Raw genomic sequence first — 13,839 nt, 5'->3', positions numbered from 1 at the left:
TCTTCTCTTTGGGATGATTTAGGTACGGCCACGAGAGATAAACAAGATGAACTTTGAGATTGTGGCCAGTTCTAAGAGTTTGGGGGTGATTAATGACTCTCTAAATGAGGCCAAGACATCCAGATGGGAGTGAAGAGCAAAGTTCAATTAGTCATCTACATGATCTTTCTCTGTGCTTCCAAAAACCTGGATAGTTAAGAGTTGAATGTATACTTATTTAAATCAAACTATATTTCCCTGGTATTTTCCGCTTTGAATGTCCACGTGTTGCTATAGTAGAAACAATCCCATAGGATAAGCACCTATATTTTATTCCCATCTACCATCAAATAACATATTTCAAATTGTAATTATTAGGAAGATGAATATGTGAGTTAAATTGAAAATGTTCTGAAATTATTTTTGTTTGGTCTGAGCATAAAACTATATTGAAGGATGTAAAGTAAGATTTCTTGATTTTTTTTTTTGCGGGGGGCGGGGGGGCTGTTGCTTTATTTTTATAAAATGGAAAATAGGAAGTGGCTTATCCACTATACTCATATTTACATGGTTCTGTACTTTAAATCTAGGTATGTGTCTTGTGCCCTGGGCTGTCCATATGAAGGAAACATCACACCGCAAAAAGTGACAGAAGTAAGATATGCCTTTGGTTTTCTGATTCATGGTAAAATGATGTATGCTATTTTTAAAAGGAGTCTATTTCCCTCACTATTTAGTGCATCTGCACAACAGAGACTAAAGGGAACCATGGAGTGGGAGTCATGTGATTGCTTAACTAATAGTTTCATTTAACACTGAGGACCTATTATATTGCCTGTAACTGTTCAGAGTTAAGTAACATTTGAGTTTCATCTTTTGGGTGGTCCAAGGTAGAGGGAATAAAAGTGTCTGCTTTGCTTCCCGGTGGGCAGACCGCAGTGAGTGCCCTTCCTACCAGTATGTCCGGGCGGTTTGTGCACCCTTCCACTTTGCCTTGGTTGCTCCAGTAGCATTCCTTTGTTCTCCTGCGTACTTTCGGCACATGTATGGAGTGTACACAGGACTTTGTTCCTTTGGGGTCCTATAGCTCTTACTGCTGAGATTTAAGATGCTATTCCAGAACGATTTATAGGAATAGATTAGTCAGTTAGGACTTCTTATGAAAGTTCAATTTCACTCACTATTCCTGTTTCTTAATCGATAGCAATGGATGCAAAATGCTCAGTCTTTGAGATTGTATTAGACTATCTCAGAGACTCTTTTATATATGAAGTATATTAATGTGCACCGGTTAATGTTCATAAATTTATTAATGTGGTACTAAAGCAGTGAAGATGGTATAGTTAGAAATCAAAACTTAGGCTGGGTAAACTTTCAGTTTGGCTAAAGCCAGTCCTATTTTTGTGTATTTGAACTTTTGGAAATGCAGTGCAGATTTTTCAAATGAGGGATAGCCCAGGGTCCATTATTTAAGCAAGACCTTTGCACACACAGGTAAATATACCATGAGATAACGAAGCATACATGTTGTAGTCCTTCACCCTCATGGGATCCTTCCAAGACTCTGTTAATAATGTGAATTCACAGTTATGTGTTTTTGTCTTAAAGAACACTTCCAAAATAGTGTAATTTCAGACTCCACAAAATCTAACCCAACTCTGTCTATACACCAGACCCTTGCTCTTCTGCCTTTGCCGTCTCTGGATGGACCACACCTACCCTCGGGTCCTCCATTCCTGCACCAGAATGCCTGAGCAGTTGCTGAAAAGAATTAGGTGACAGGCAGATTAGAAACATTACAAATTCATCACCAGCAGCCTTTAATAGCCTTCTGTGTTGTTCTAATATATTCTGTAGCCAACTCTCTAACTTTCTGAAGTGACTAATGCAACCTGTTTTCAATCTCTTGTCCTTTAAGTCTCTAGTTCTTCCCCTCACTTAGTCCCTGTTTAGATTCCTTCCCGTTTGCATTTGAACATGGTCAAGCCTCTTCCATCTGAAAACGTTCTCCCTTAATTCGGCATCCTCACCTAGTTATCGACTCCATCCTTCCACATCTAAGTTTCTTCAAAAGACTGTCTACAGTAGTGGAGTCCATTTCCTCTTACGCCACTCTTCATTATACCCGAGTTGACTTCTAAACCATCCATCACTCCACTGAAATCCCTCTTTATAAGGTCACTACTTAACACTTGGACCAAGAAATGCAAGACTCGGTTTAGTCCTCCTCTTCTCAGCAGAATTTGGAACTAGTGGCCATTTCCTCCTTCCTGCACCCCTTATACCTCTTTTATTCCCTTGACACCAAACTTGGCGTTTCCTCCAACCAGTGAGATTTCTCCTTTGAAGCTTCATTCTCCCTTCCCTGGCCATTAAGAAATTCTAGCATGTAACAGGCAGTAGAGGAGAATGAGCATTATGCTTTTTTTAAATCTGAGTTTTCATCCAATAATAGTCTTCTGTGTGCCCTCCATCCTGTTTTTGATATTGCCTTTCTGAAAATCAAATCTGATTATATCACTGCTAACCCCAATTCTGCCATGGCTTTCCAGTGCTCTCATGATAGAATCCTCAGTCACAATTCTAAACTTGGTGCATTTGCAAGGCCCTGGAGGATCTGCCCCATGCCTGCCTCTCCAGCTTTGAGTAGCTTCATTCCCTTTTGGTTGTTGCTTTCTCCTCACCCTGTCCTTTGCATTTCACTTTTCTCTTTCCTGGGATGTATTTTATATGTCAGCTTCCCACAACACACTTGCTTCTGCATTTGATATTCGACCTGGAGCCTTCTTTTCATCCTCTTCCTTCTCAACCTTGTCAACAAGTTAATGCTTACTTTATCTTAAGCTGTCACCTGGGTCCTTGCTGCTTGACAGATCTAGGTTAATTTCTCTTGCCACATGCTCTTAGAATCCTGTTTCTCTGTTTAAAAATTCTCATTGTAGCTGTAATTACACATTTCCAAATGGAATTGATTAAGGTCTGTCATCACTTGACCCCAGGCTCTATAACAGCATGAGCCATCTCAATATTTGTCTCCCTATTATATCCTAGCACCTAGCACAGTGCCTAGCAAGCAATGGCACTGAAAAAATACATAATAAATGAGTGACCATGTGCCAAATTGTGTTCAAAGTTATTTATAGATTTTCCCATTTCATTTTCACAGCCAAATAGGTCATTTTTGTTATTGTAATTAATACAATAACAAAATCATCTTTGTTATTGTAATTCTTAAAAATTAAAAAAAAAGGATTAGAAAATATGTGAAGTAAGGGTGTTATGGGCTCAAGTTTATAAAGTTTAATTTTCTGCCCAGATCACCTGACTGACATGGATGACAGCTGAGATTTAGATCCAGGCCTGTCTTGTTCCAGAACCCATGCCTTTGTTAACATTCCATGCTACCTTCATGTCAGTTCTTACTGTCCTTCAAAGTAAAGTTAGTCATTCAGTTTGAAGGAACCTTGCAGTAGATCTCTTTATAATATCACTTCTTAGCACTTGAGTCAAGAAATGAAAGATCATATTATATGTGTGTCCATTTATGAGACAGAAAAATTAAGCCAGAAATATTTTGATCCTCTACCAATTATAAAGCTACTGAGTGACAGAGCTGAAACTGGTATTGATATTTCTTGACCCCTCATCTAACTCCTTAGGAAATGCTACTTTCAAAGTAAATTTGTAATGCTTCCCTTTGATTAAAGAAAGAGTTGAGACAAGTAAGCCTGCCATAGTGGAAATTGTAGTTTATAATTCCTAATGGAACATGTGAATAGTTATGACTCTAAGACAAACTTGAATATTACAATATTAAACTTGAATATTAATCTTGAATATTAAAATATAGATAATTACACTAATGCCATTCAGAGCTTTATATAATGCTTAGGATTTAATGAACAAGGAAATGAATCAGAAAATTAAAATGTTTCCCATGGATACATCACAATCTTAGTTGTGATGTTTACCTCCAGATGATGTTTGCTGAGGAACAACAGGGCTTGGATCTGTGCGTTTCCATTCTTTTACAAGCTCTTCAACTATCCCCATAGGTATCTAAGAGATTGTATGGCATGGGCTGCTATGAGATCTCTCTGGGAGACACAATTGGAGTGGGAACCCCAGGAAGCATGAGGAGAATGTTGGAAAGTGTCCTAAAGGAAATCCCACCCACTGCTCTTGCCGTTCACTGTCATGACACATACGGACAAGCCTTAGCCAATATCCTCACGGCCCTTCAGGTATTTTGTGTTATCTGTGTCTATGTAAGGTGTGTATCCTAACTTGTAATATAAACATGCTAACAGCTTCAATAAGATAACATTCTTAAATGGCTGTGGATTTATATTTAAACAGGACGTGACAAGCACTCAACAGGTATGTGAATTGCACATGTTTTTTTTGTGTGGTTTTTTTAGAGCAATGATATCTCTTATTACTACTGTTCATTTGATTTGCTAGAATTCCCGAATTTGTTCTTCTGAAGGTATTAATCCTCTTAAAACTGCTTCTGCTTTTTTCAACTTCCATGTGCTTCCAGACATAAAGTTTAATCGGTTGAAATAGGATAGCGTTTTGAGGAGTGCAAAGCACAAAGATAGTAGCGCGTACTGTTGTTATCATGTAACTAATGTTCTTTTTGATAATTCGGTGCTCGATGATGAGAAGATGTGCTGAAATGTAGAATATTTTGTTTAAGGTACTTTTCTGATGTTAGCAAGCATACTTTTGAAAGAACCTCTGGTTTTTGTCAAGTGTATTCCATTATCAGCGGTTCTCAACCTGTGGGTCGCGACCTCTTTGGGGGTCGAAGGACCCTTTCACAGGGGTCGCCTAAGACCATCGGAAAACACATATATAATTACATATTGTTTTTGTGATTAATCACTATGCTTTAATTATGTTCAATTTGTAACAATGAAATTGGGGGTCACCACAACATGAGGAACTGTATTAAAGGGTCGCGGCATTAGGAAGGTTGAGAACCACTGTGTTAGATGATTAAAATGAAGAGATCTAGAAAGTTGGAGGATTAAAAAAGTGTTTATTAAATTCTAATAAAAGCTCAGTTATTTTGAATACATTTACAAGAATAGATAGAAATAGCATTTTAAGGGTATTGTTTCAAAACTGTTAGTTTCTTAAACTCGGCTAAAAATAGATTCATTTGAAGTTCTTAGAACACAAGATTTTGATGACTAAAGATAAGACTCTATGACAGTTCTTTGTTGGAGCAGAAAATCAGTAAGTAAAGCTTCATCTCACAGCCCTAAAGGCTATAGTCACTTGGCAGAAGTTAAAGAACCACGTGAAGATCAAGCCGCACAGGGCTTATTGTGACTTTGTAGCACATGTGCACACATCCTCATTTATCCGCTGGAAGCAGGCAGGGGACATTGTATTGAATTAGGAGAGAAATTCATAATCCCATGGAATTTGGGGCGTGGGAATTTTTACAGTTTTCCTTCTCTAGGTATTTTAGTTTCTAAAACAATAGAGAACTAGGCATCACTTCAGGATTTTGTGATCAGCTGTGACTGTAACGTAAGTGTTCCTGACCAGCAAGTTCTTCAGAGGTGTGTCTGAGCCTGTCTCTGTCCACCCGCCTCTCTCTGTCTCTGTCTCTCTTTCTTTCTCTCTCTCTCCCTCATTTCTCTATATGAAAATGTCCTCTATGTGGCAACACACTGGGTAATATCTTATTCCTGCATTTTTACATAATAAATGATAGTTTAGTGCTTTGGGATAAAGGCAGGGCTACAGTGCAAAAACCTGGGAACCCAAACTTCTGCTTCTGAGCAGTCTGCCTCTTGAAAATGACCAAGTGCAAAGTATTGCCGATGCCATCTTGTGACTTTAAGAGCTCGGGAAGGCCCATCTGTGGGAGTGTGTGTGTGTGTGTGCGTGTGCGTGCGTGTGCGTGCATGCACACATGTGCCCCAGGCTATGAAAAGAAGGCTTCAAGCAGATAAAACACCTTTGGGTAAAAGGACTTGGGAGAGGGGAGAATCTTGTCCTGGAAATGGAAAGAAGACAACTGTTTATAGGAGAAGCTAACCTTTAATAACATTTGCTGAATTAGTTAAATTACATAGTTTCTGTTTATAGAGAGATGAGGACTGAAATCCTAAGGCATTTTCCCATCCTGTAACGGCTGCACAGCAGGGCATGACACAACCTAGGGCCCAAGCAAGATCAGGAATAAGGGTGAGAGCCTGTATGAAGCTGAGATCCTCAAGAGACCACACCTCAGTCAAAGGATAAGCCAGCAACAACTCCATCTCTCAAAGGGAGAAGGCAAGCGCATTCATTCCCATGGCCTTGGCTCTGAGTAGAGGAGAAATGCAAACTGTCCCTCTGTCCTTCATATTCCTTGACCCCCCACCCCCATGTGGGTTTAGAGTTCAGATTCACATTGCTGCAGAATTTGGAAGATTCAAGAAGGTAAATTACTTTGAAAAGGCTTGGGGTTAGTAGCACCTTCAGGTATGAACCTTTTTGGAAAGAATGCATCTTCAGTTCAAGCCCAGCTGGTGTGTGTGTGAGTGCATGTGCACGCGCATGTGTGTGGGTGTGCGTGCACGTGCGCGTGTGGGGTGGATACTCTTCAGCAGCTCCTGTGATGGTTACTAGGAAGTGTGACTATAAGCGTCTGTAAGTATTTTCTGTTCTTTTGCTATGAGCTATGCTCTCTGAATAGATGGAGGGCGGGGGAGAGGCCAGTTTGCTGGTACCTGTTAAATAGGTAAAGAGGGTGGCAGTGGCTTGTGTAATAAGCAACGTGACATTAAGCCAGAGAGGCTAGTATAAGTGAACAATTGAGGAAACGGTCGAAGAGTACAGATCTGATGAGGAAGCTAAAATTTAGAGTTGGAGAGGTTGTTTTGGTTTGTCTTTTCTGCCATCCACTTTCACCTAATTTAATAAACCAGTGACAACGTGAGAAAGAAATATACACTGCTGCTCTCTTTGAAACTGTGTGTAGCTCAGACAGTCTTTAAACATTTGGGGACTTTTATGTTGTTAAAGATGGCCAAATGTGGTCCAGAAATGTCATGGTAAGCACACGGTGTACTGTCCCAAGCACCATCGAGGAAGGCAGCGTCTTTTCCTCATCTCCTATCCCACCCCCCAGTAACAGCAACAACAACAGCAAAACAACCAGGTTTACTTCTAGTGGGGGAGGGAGAAGTGTCATGGAATAAACTGTCAGCGTTTCAGTAGAGAGGAAATCAGAGAAAGTTTCACTTCATTATGAACAGGGCCAACTTTGGCTTCAGGAAACAGTGGCCGTACTTCATTTTCTAAAATGGAATCTTTGAAGTGGCTTCTAGCAAAATTGGTGTAGGATGTGGAGTGGATATCATTTGCTTTAATTTAGGGGCTGAGAAACAGTTTACAGTGCTCCAAACTGGATGTTAATATTAAGGCAAGCAGACATGTAATAAGTGGAAACTTGGCCACATGGTAGGAAACAAAAGGGAGTTATAAATAGAACATCCCCCCTCAGTCTGGGAAGCACATACTAACCGTGGAGTGGAGGGCAGTAGAGGAATTTTTCTTGGGTTTACAGGTTATTGTATTTTTAATGACATATACATATGACATAGGACTGTAGGTAGATGGTTATATGGAAGTCAAAAATTCATAATTGCCAGATTCATTTAATAGAGAGAAATAATTCTAAGTCTATAGATTTCAGTGTGGGATACTTATAACTACTCAAAACCAAAAGAGCAAGAAAATGAGGTGAGAAGAGGCACAACATGTTAGGAATAGAAGAAACGTATTTGGCCCGGTATACTTGTCTTAATTTTTTATGTAAAAATTGAGCTTCACCCTTCTATGTACTCCCAGTTCCTAAGTAAAACACCAGTGAACAAATTGTTTAATCTACTTACCCACCAAACAGTTACACAGTCTCTATTTTCTCCACTCAAATGATCCTAGTCTTTACAATTGGGTAAAAACAGAATAAAACAAATAAGATCCCGCAGCACAAATAACAGTACCATGTTAATGGGTAGCACAGAGACAAAGCAGAATAGGAATTATTTAACTTTCTCCTGAAGAGACATTATGCGCCTTTTTTTTCTCTTAAACTTAATAGACTTTTAGCTTAATGTGCTTTTTCCTCATAATGTTTTCCGTATGTTTATTATTGTCCTTTAGAAAAACAAAATTATTTACCTAATTTTTACATCAAAGCATTTATTTTTTATATGGGCTTTTACTAAATAAACCATGTTCATATGCTACCAAACAGCACATACTTTTTCATGTAATTTGTTTTTGGGGTTCTTGAGGAGAATTTTTAAAAATTCCAATCACAAGCCAAGTGAGCCTGTCTCGCCCTGTGTCCGCAGAATGCACACTGCTGAGACAAGATGCAGAGTTTCTAGAACAATTGCTTTTGTAATAATGTATTTGGTTAATGCAATTATTATAGTCATTGCAGTTAAAGACAAATAACAGTAATAATAACTTGATTACACAATGTATTTGTGATAAGAGCCAGGAGACATAAAGCATTATGTTACAAACGTGTTTTGTAAATACAAGGTGGGGCAAAAGTAGATTTACAGTTGGTTGTACAGAAAATAATACAATAATTAATAATCATACAAGAATAAACTGTGAATCCCGTAGCCACAACTGTAAACCTACTTTTGTTCTACCCTGTATATGCACTAGGTATTATTCATTTCTTTTACCTCTTTTAAAATACTAAATAGAAATTGATGAATAAGAAAGAAAAGAAAAAAATTGAAAATTGGAAGCCCTTAAAAAAGTTTTTTTTTTTTTTTACAAAAAGCATCATTGCCTTGGCCAGTGCTTTCAGTGGTCAGATTGTAAGCCTTTGCACAGAAAGGTCTCAGGTTCAGTTCCTGGTCAAGGGCAAGTAGTTGGGTTGCAGATTTGATCTCTGGCCCTGTCGGGGCTCCTGTGGGAGGCAACCAATCAATGTGTCTCTCTCACATTGATGTTTCACTCTCTCTCTCTCTCTCCCTCTCCCTGCCGTCCAATCTCCCTAAAAATTAATAGACAAAAATACCCTCTGGTGAGAATTAATTTAAAAAGTGCATCATTAATTCATTCAAGAGATATTTATTTTATCAGACAGTTCTGGATGTTCGATTTAGATGTTAAAGTTTTTAGATGATACTGCTGTGAGGAAACTGTTTAACTCTCTATTTCCAAAAGCTCTTTGATTTTGAGGATTTTTTGCTATACAGTAAACTTTCTCCAGCATGTTATTCTTTCCAAAAATATTCTTATAGGAAGATTGGATGATGTATGTTATCATCAAAAAAAGAGGAAAATAAATTTGGCAAAAGTTTAACACTGTCCAGTTTTTCAGTGTTCCTGATGTATAAAAATAAATGACAAAAGATGAACAAAGTAACTTTAAAAATTTGTTTTCATGTAGTTTAATTGCTTATATCAATCATGAAAAAGTAAGTAAACATTTGATTAATTTTGTTTATCTCCAACATCTTTTTATTAATATAAACCTCTCTAATTTTGATAATAGGTCATCTATCCGTTTTTGTCTTCAGGGACAATGCAATTTTTATCTGCCTCTCTGTATCCACAGGGATTTAAAGGGTGTTTGGAAAAGCTGCTTCTGAGCGAGATGGCATTTTAAACTGGCATTCAGTTCATCAACATTGTAACACATCTGGAATTCTCTAATGTGCTAAAAATGAGTGTTTAATCTTTATATAATGGATTATGTTTAGATCTAAGCTTGAAGCTCACCCTGCGAGAAAACATATCCAAATCTGCTCTGCCTTCCCCATGCTGATCAAATAGGCAAATGTTATACATATTATTAGGGTTTTTTTCTCAACTTAAAATTTTGATAGGCAGAAAAGCAATGAGAGAAAATACTGGCTTCATTTGCAGAGGTTTTCTGTTTTCTTTTTAATTGTGGTTTAACTTTTGAAATCATTGCTTCCCCACCTATATCATCTATTTTAATTTACTGTTGATTGACACTCTGGGATAAGGAGGTATGCATAGGGAATGATATTTATGCCTTGTGATATCCATTACTGCACTTCACAACTCATAAGATCCAGGAAAGTCCCTAACACAGGTAGTTAGAATACCTTTCTTGGGACCCAGAGTTTGAGTAGGTCAGGAGGGGAGCCCTAGTGTGCACAGAGAGGTAGAGCCATGTCCGTGCCGCTGAGAGAGAACAGGCGGAGGAGAGCTGAGCTGCATGACGACTTTACTCCACACAAGGCTACATGTTGTGCTTTTTGCTACATTTTCTTGAAATTCCCATGTCCTTCCAGTGGGTACTTTTTTATTTCCACTTAAGACTTGCAAGCAACATTATGATAGGACACTGACTTTTCCATTATCTATAAAATATAATATAATATTTGGAAGGTCTCATATGTTCCTAGATTTCCATTTCCTCATATGCAAAAGAATTCTATTACACTAGAAAATAAATCAGGGTATATATTCAGATCTCTTTTATGAAATTATCATCAATTCAGAGCCTAAAGCCAGTAAAAGCAAGGAAATAATATAAATTAGAGGAGAAATAAATGAGATATAGAATAGAAAGACAATAGAAAAAAATGAATGAAACAAACAGCTGCTTCTTTAAAACAAATTGGCAAAGCAGATATAGTTAAATCAAATATCATTACTCTTCTTAGAAATTTTGACTTTATCAGGGTGACCATATTATCCAGAAATTACTGTATATTAATAGGCGTCTTTTTTTAAAATATATATATATTTTATTGATTTTTTACAGAGGGGAAGGGAGAGGGATAGAGAGTTAGAAACATCGATGAGAGAGAAACATCGATCAGATGCCTCCTGCACACCCCCAATCGGGGATGTGCCCACAACTAAGGTACATGCCCTTGACCGGAATAGAACCTGAGACCCTTCAGTCCGCAGGCCGATGCTCTATCCACTGAGCCAAACCAGCCAGGGCGGGCGTCTCTGTCTTTACCTTGGAACCAAGTCGGTCAGTTATCCTGGGCTGAGGCTGTTCTTTTCTTTGCACATAATAATGCAAGCTTTGAATCAGGAAGATAGACTCATCTTGTTTAGTTTTACTTCTAAAAATAACCATCCTTAATTTAAAATTAATCTTGCTGTTACTTCTGGGGAAAAATAACATTATCTATTCATATAATTACTAGAGGCCCGATGCACGAAATTCGTGCAAGAGTAGGCCTTCCTTCCCTTAGCTGCTGGCACTGGCTTCCCTCCAGGACCTGGGATCCGGGCCTCCCTCTGGCCACCAGCAGACACCTGGGACCCGGGGTTCCCTCACAGCCCTGGCTTCATCCAGAAAGATGTCCGGTCTAATTAGCATATTACTCTTTTATTATTATAGATTTTCTTACCAGTCTAGTGATTTTTTTTTTCCAGTTAGAACTTAACTTTGAATTTTGTATAAATGGTGGAGGTTGAGGCCAGCTTTTATGATTCTTTTCTTGATTTAACAGATGAAAATTTCAAAAATCAATGCCTTTTAGAGTACCTCTCTTATCCATTCTGTGAATATTTCATCTTATTGCTTTAATACTTTCTAATATCTTCTATTCAACCAAGTACTTGTCACATCTTTCTCAATACATGTGGCTTTAATTGGGAAATGTTGTTTTGCCCTATTGTTTGTATAAAAACACATTTTTTCATTTTCTAATTTCTGTTCATGTTTTTCTCTTAATTTTTTCCTCTCTTGTAAACTTATATTTACAAGGAACTCCATGTACACACATTCTTGCCCTTGAATATAATATGACACAGACCTTTTCTTTTAGAACACTGATTTGATATTGGTTAATGCTCTCATGACCTTTTTTTATTTTATAATGATGTAACCAGTTAATGGTTATGTAGCCACCACTGAACACATACACACAGTTGAAACCACTAATAACCGTAATAGCCAAAAGTCAAGAATCTTTAGCTTTATTGTTTGAACAGCTTTCTCAAATAGTTCCAAATATTTTTAGTTCTGGGTTTGAACTTTATGGCAGTAATACCATCCACTGGATCATTTTTATAAAATTCTCACTTTAGAATACTAAACTTATTTAACATATCAGTCAAGGTTACATTCAAGACATTGGAGGAGGAGTTTAGTAAGTGCAAGTCAAAGATGTGGAATCGTAGTCTGAAACCTACAAAGTTTTTTTCATATTTATAAATTTCTACTATATAGAGCAGACTATAAAATGTAAATTATGTCTATCAATTTTTAATTATGTTATGAATTATTTTAAAATGCTAGTTTAATGAAAAAAATATTTATTAGCTACATTTTGTGTGATAGCTTCTCTGCGATTAGGTGTGGTAGACAGTAAAGAAACAAGATAGAACACCATCCCTTTTCTCAGTTTTTTCAACTATCAAATAAAATGTGGAAATTATGGACACTTGATTAGGCAATAAGTTATTTTCATCTAGGTTACACCTTTGGTTATACTGACTTAATTTTTTAAAATCTGTATAAATTTTGAAACTTTAAGAGTAGCCTTGCTGGGGTGGCTCAGCTGGTTGGACATCGTTCCATAAAACAAAAGTTTGCCATTTTGATTCCAGGTCAGTGCACATGCCCACAATTGCAGGATTGATCCCCAGAAGGGTGGGTGCAGAGGGCAGCTGATCTATGCTCTTGCATCAGTGTTTTTCTCCCTCTGCCTTCCTCTCTCTCTAAAAGTCTAAAAATTAAAAAAAAAAAATTAGAATAAAGCGATGCCTACATATTCTACTAAAAACTTTTCAATAAGTAAAACTATTTTGTAATAATTATTTTTTCCACTTTTATTGAGATACCATCAACATATATCGCTATATAGGTTTAAGGTGTGCAGCATTGGTTTCAATTGCATATACTTTAAATCATTAGCACAGTAGCTTAGTTAGAATTCATTATCTCATATAGATACTTTAAAAAGTAAAAGCAGAAAAGAAAAAAAAACTTCCCTATGTGGAAAACTCTTAGGAATCACTCTCTTAACTTTCACATGTATATATAGCAGTGGTAACTATAGTTTGATGTTGTATAGGACATCCCTAGTACTCAATTATATCATAACTAGAGGCCTGGTGCACAAAAATTTGTGCACTCGGAGAGGTCCCTCAGCCTAGCCTGTGCCCTCTTGCAGTCTGGGACCCCTTGGGGAATGACCACCTGCTGACTTAGGCCCGCTCCCCCGGGAATTGGGCCTAAGCTGGCAGTCAGACATCCCTCTGGCAGCCCGGCAGCCCTCTGGGGATGTCCACTTACCAGCAGGGAGCAGACCTAAGCTGCAGTCAGACATCCTTAGTGCTGCTGAGGAGGCGGGAGAGGCTCCCACCACCACCGCTGTACTGGCAGCCATTAGCCTGGCTTGTGGCTGAGCAGAACTCCCACTGTGGGGCAGCTCCTGAGTTGATTGTCTGCCCCCTGGTGGTCAGTGTGTGCCATAGTGACCAGTCATTCCCAGTCGTTCTGCTGTTAGGGTCACTTTGCATATTACCCTTTTATTATATAGGATAGAGGCCTGGTGCATGATGTGCCCTGAAGGATGTCACGGACCGGGTTGGGGGTCCTGCTGGGGTGCCTGGCTAGCATGGGTGAGGGACTGAGGGGAGTTTTTAGGCTGACCACATCCCCTTCACGGTGGGGGTCCCCACTGAAGTGCCTGGCCAGCCTGGGTGAGGGGCTGATGGCTGTTTTCAGGCTGGCCACAGCCCCTTCAGGGTGGGGGTTTTTTGGAAAACAGCAAATATTTATTGAATATGTGAAAAATAGAAGTTGAAGGAGAGAGGGAGAGAAAGGAAATGGGGAAGAGAAAGGAAGAGAGAGAGAGGCACTGGGCCATCTGA

General features: G+C 38.5%; 1 protein-coding gene across 2 annotated transcripts in view; it reads left to right on the top strand.

The window, feature by feature from the left end:
- Positions 1–13,839, top strand: part of HMGCLL1 (3-hydroxymethyl-3-methylglutaryl-CoA lyase-like 1) — a 160,456-nt gene that overhangs the window by 92,736 nt on the left and 53,881 nt on the right. For both annotated transcript variants that reach the window (XM_015560051.1, XM_015560052.1), the window contains 2 exons: positions 570–633; positions 4,035–4,223. In XM_015560051.1, the coding sequence (XP_015415537.1) occupies positions 570–633; positions 4,035–4,223 (253 nt within the window). The remainder of the gene's footprint in view (positions 1–569; positions 634–4,034; positions 4,224–13,839) is intronic.

This window comes from Myotis davidii, unplaced genomic scaffold (assembly GCF_000327345.1).
Source record: "Myotis davidii unplaced genomic scaffold, ASM32734v1 scaffold313, whole genome shotgun sequence".
In the NCBI taxonomy this organism is placed as follows: Eukaryota; Metazoa; Chordata; class Mammalia; order Chiroptera; family Vespertilionidae; genus Myotis; species Myotis davidii.
This window is presented reverse-complemented; position numbering and strand designations above follow the sequence as displayed.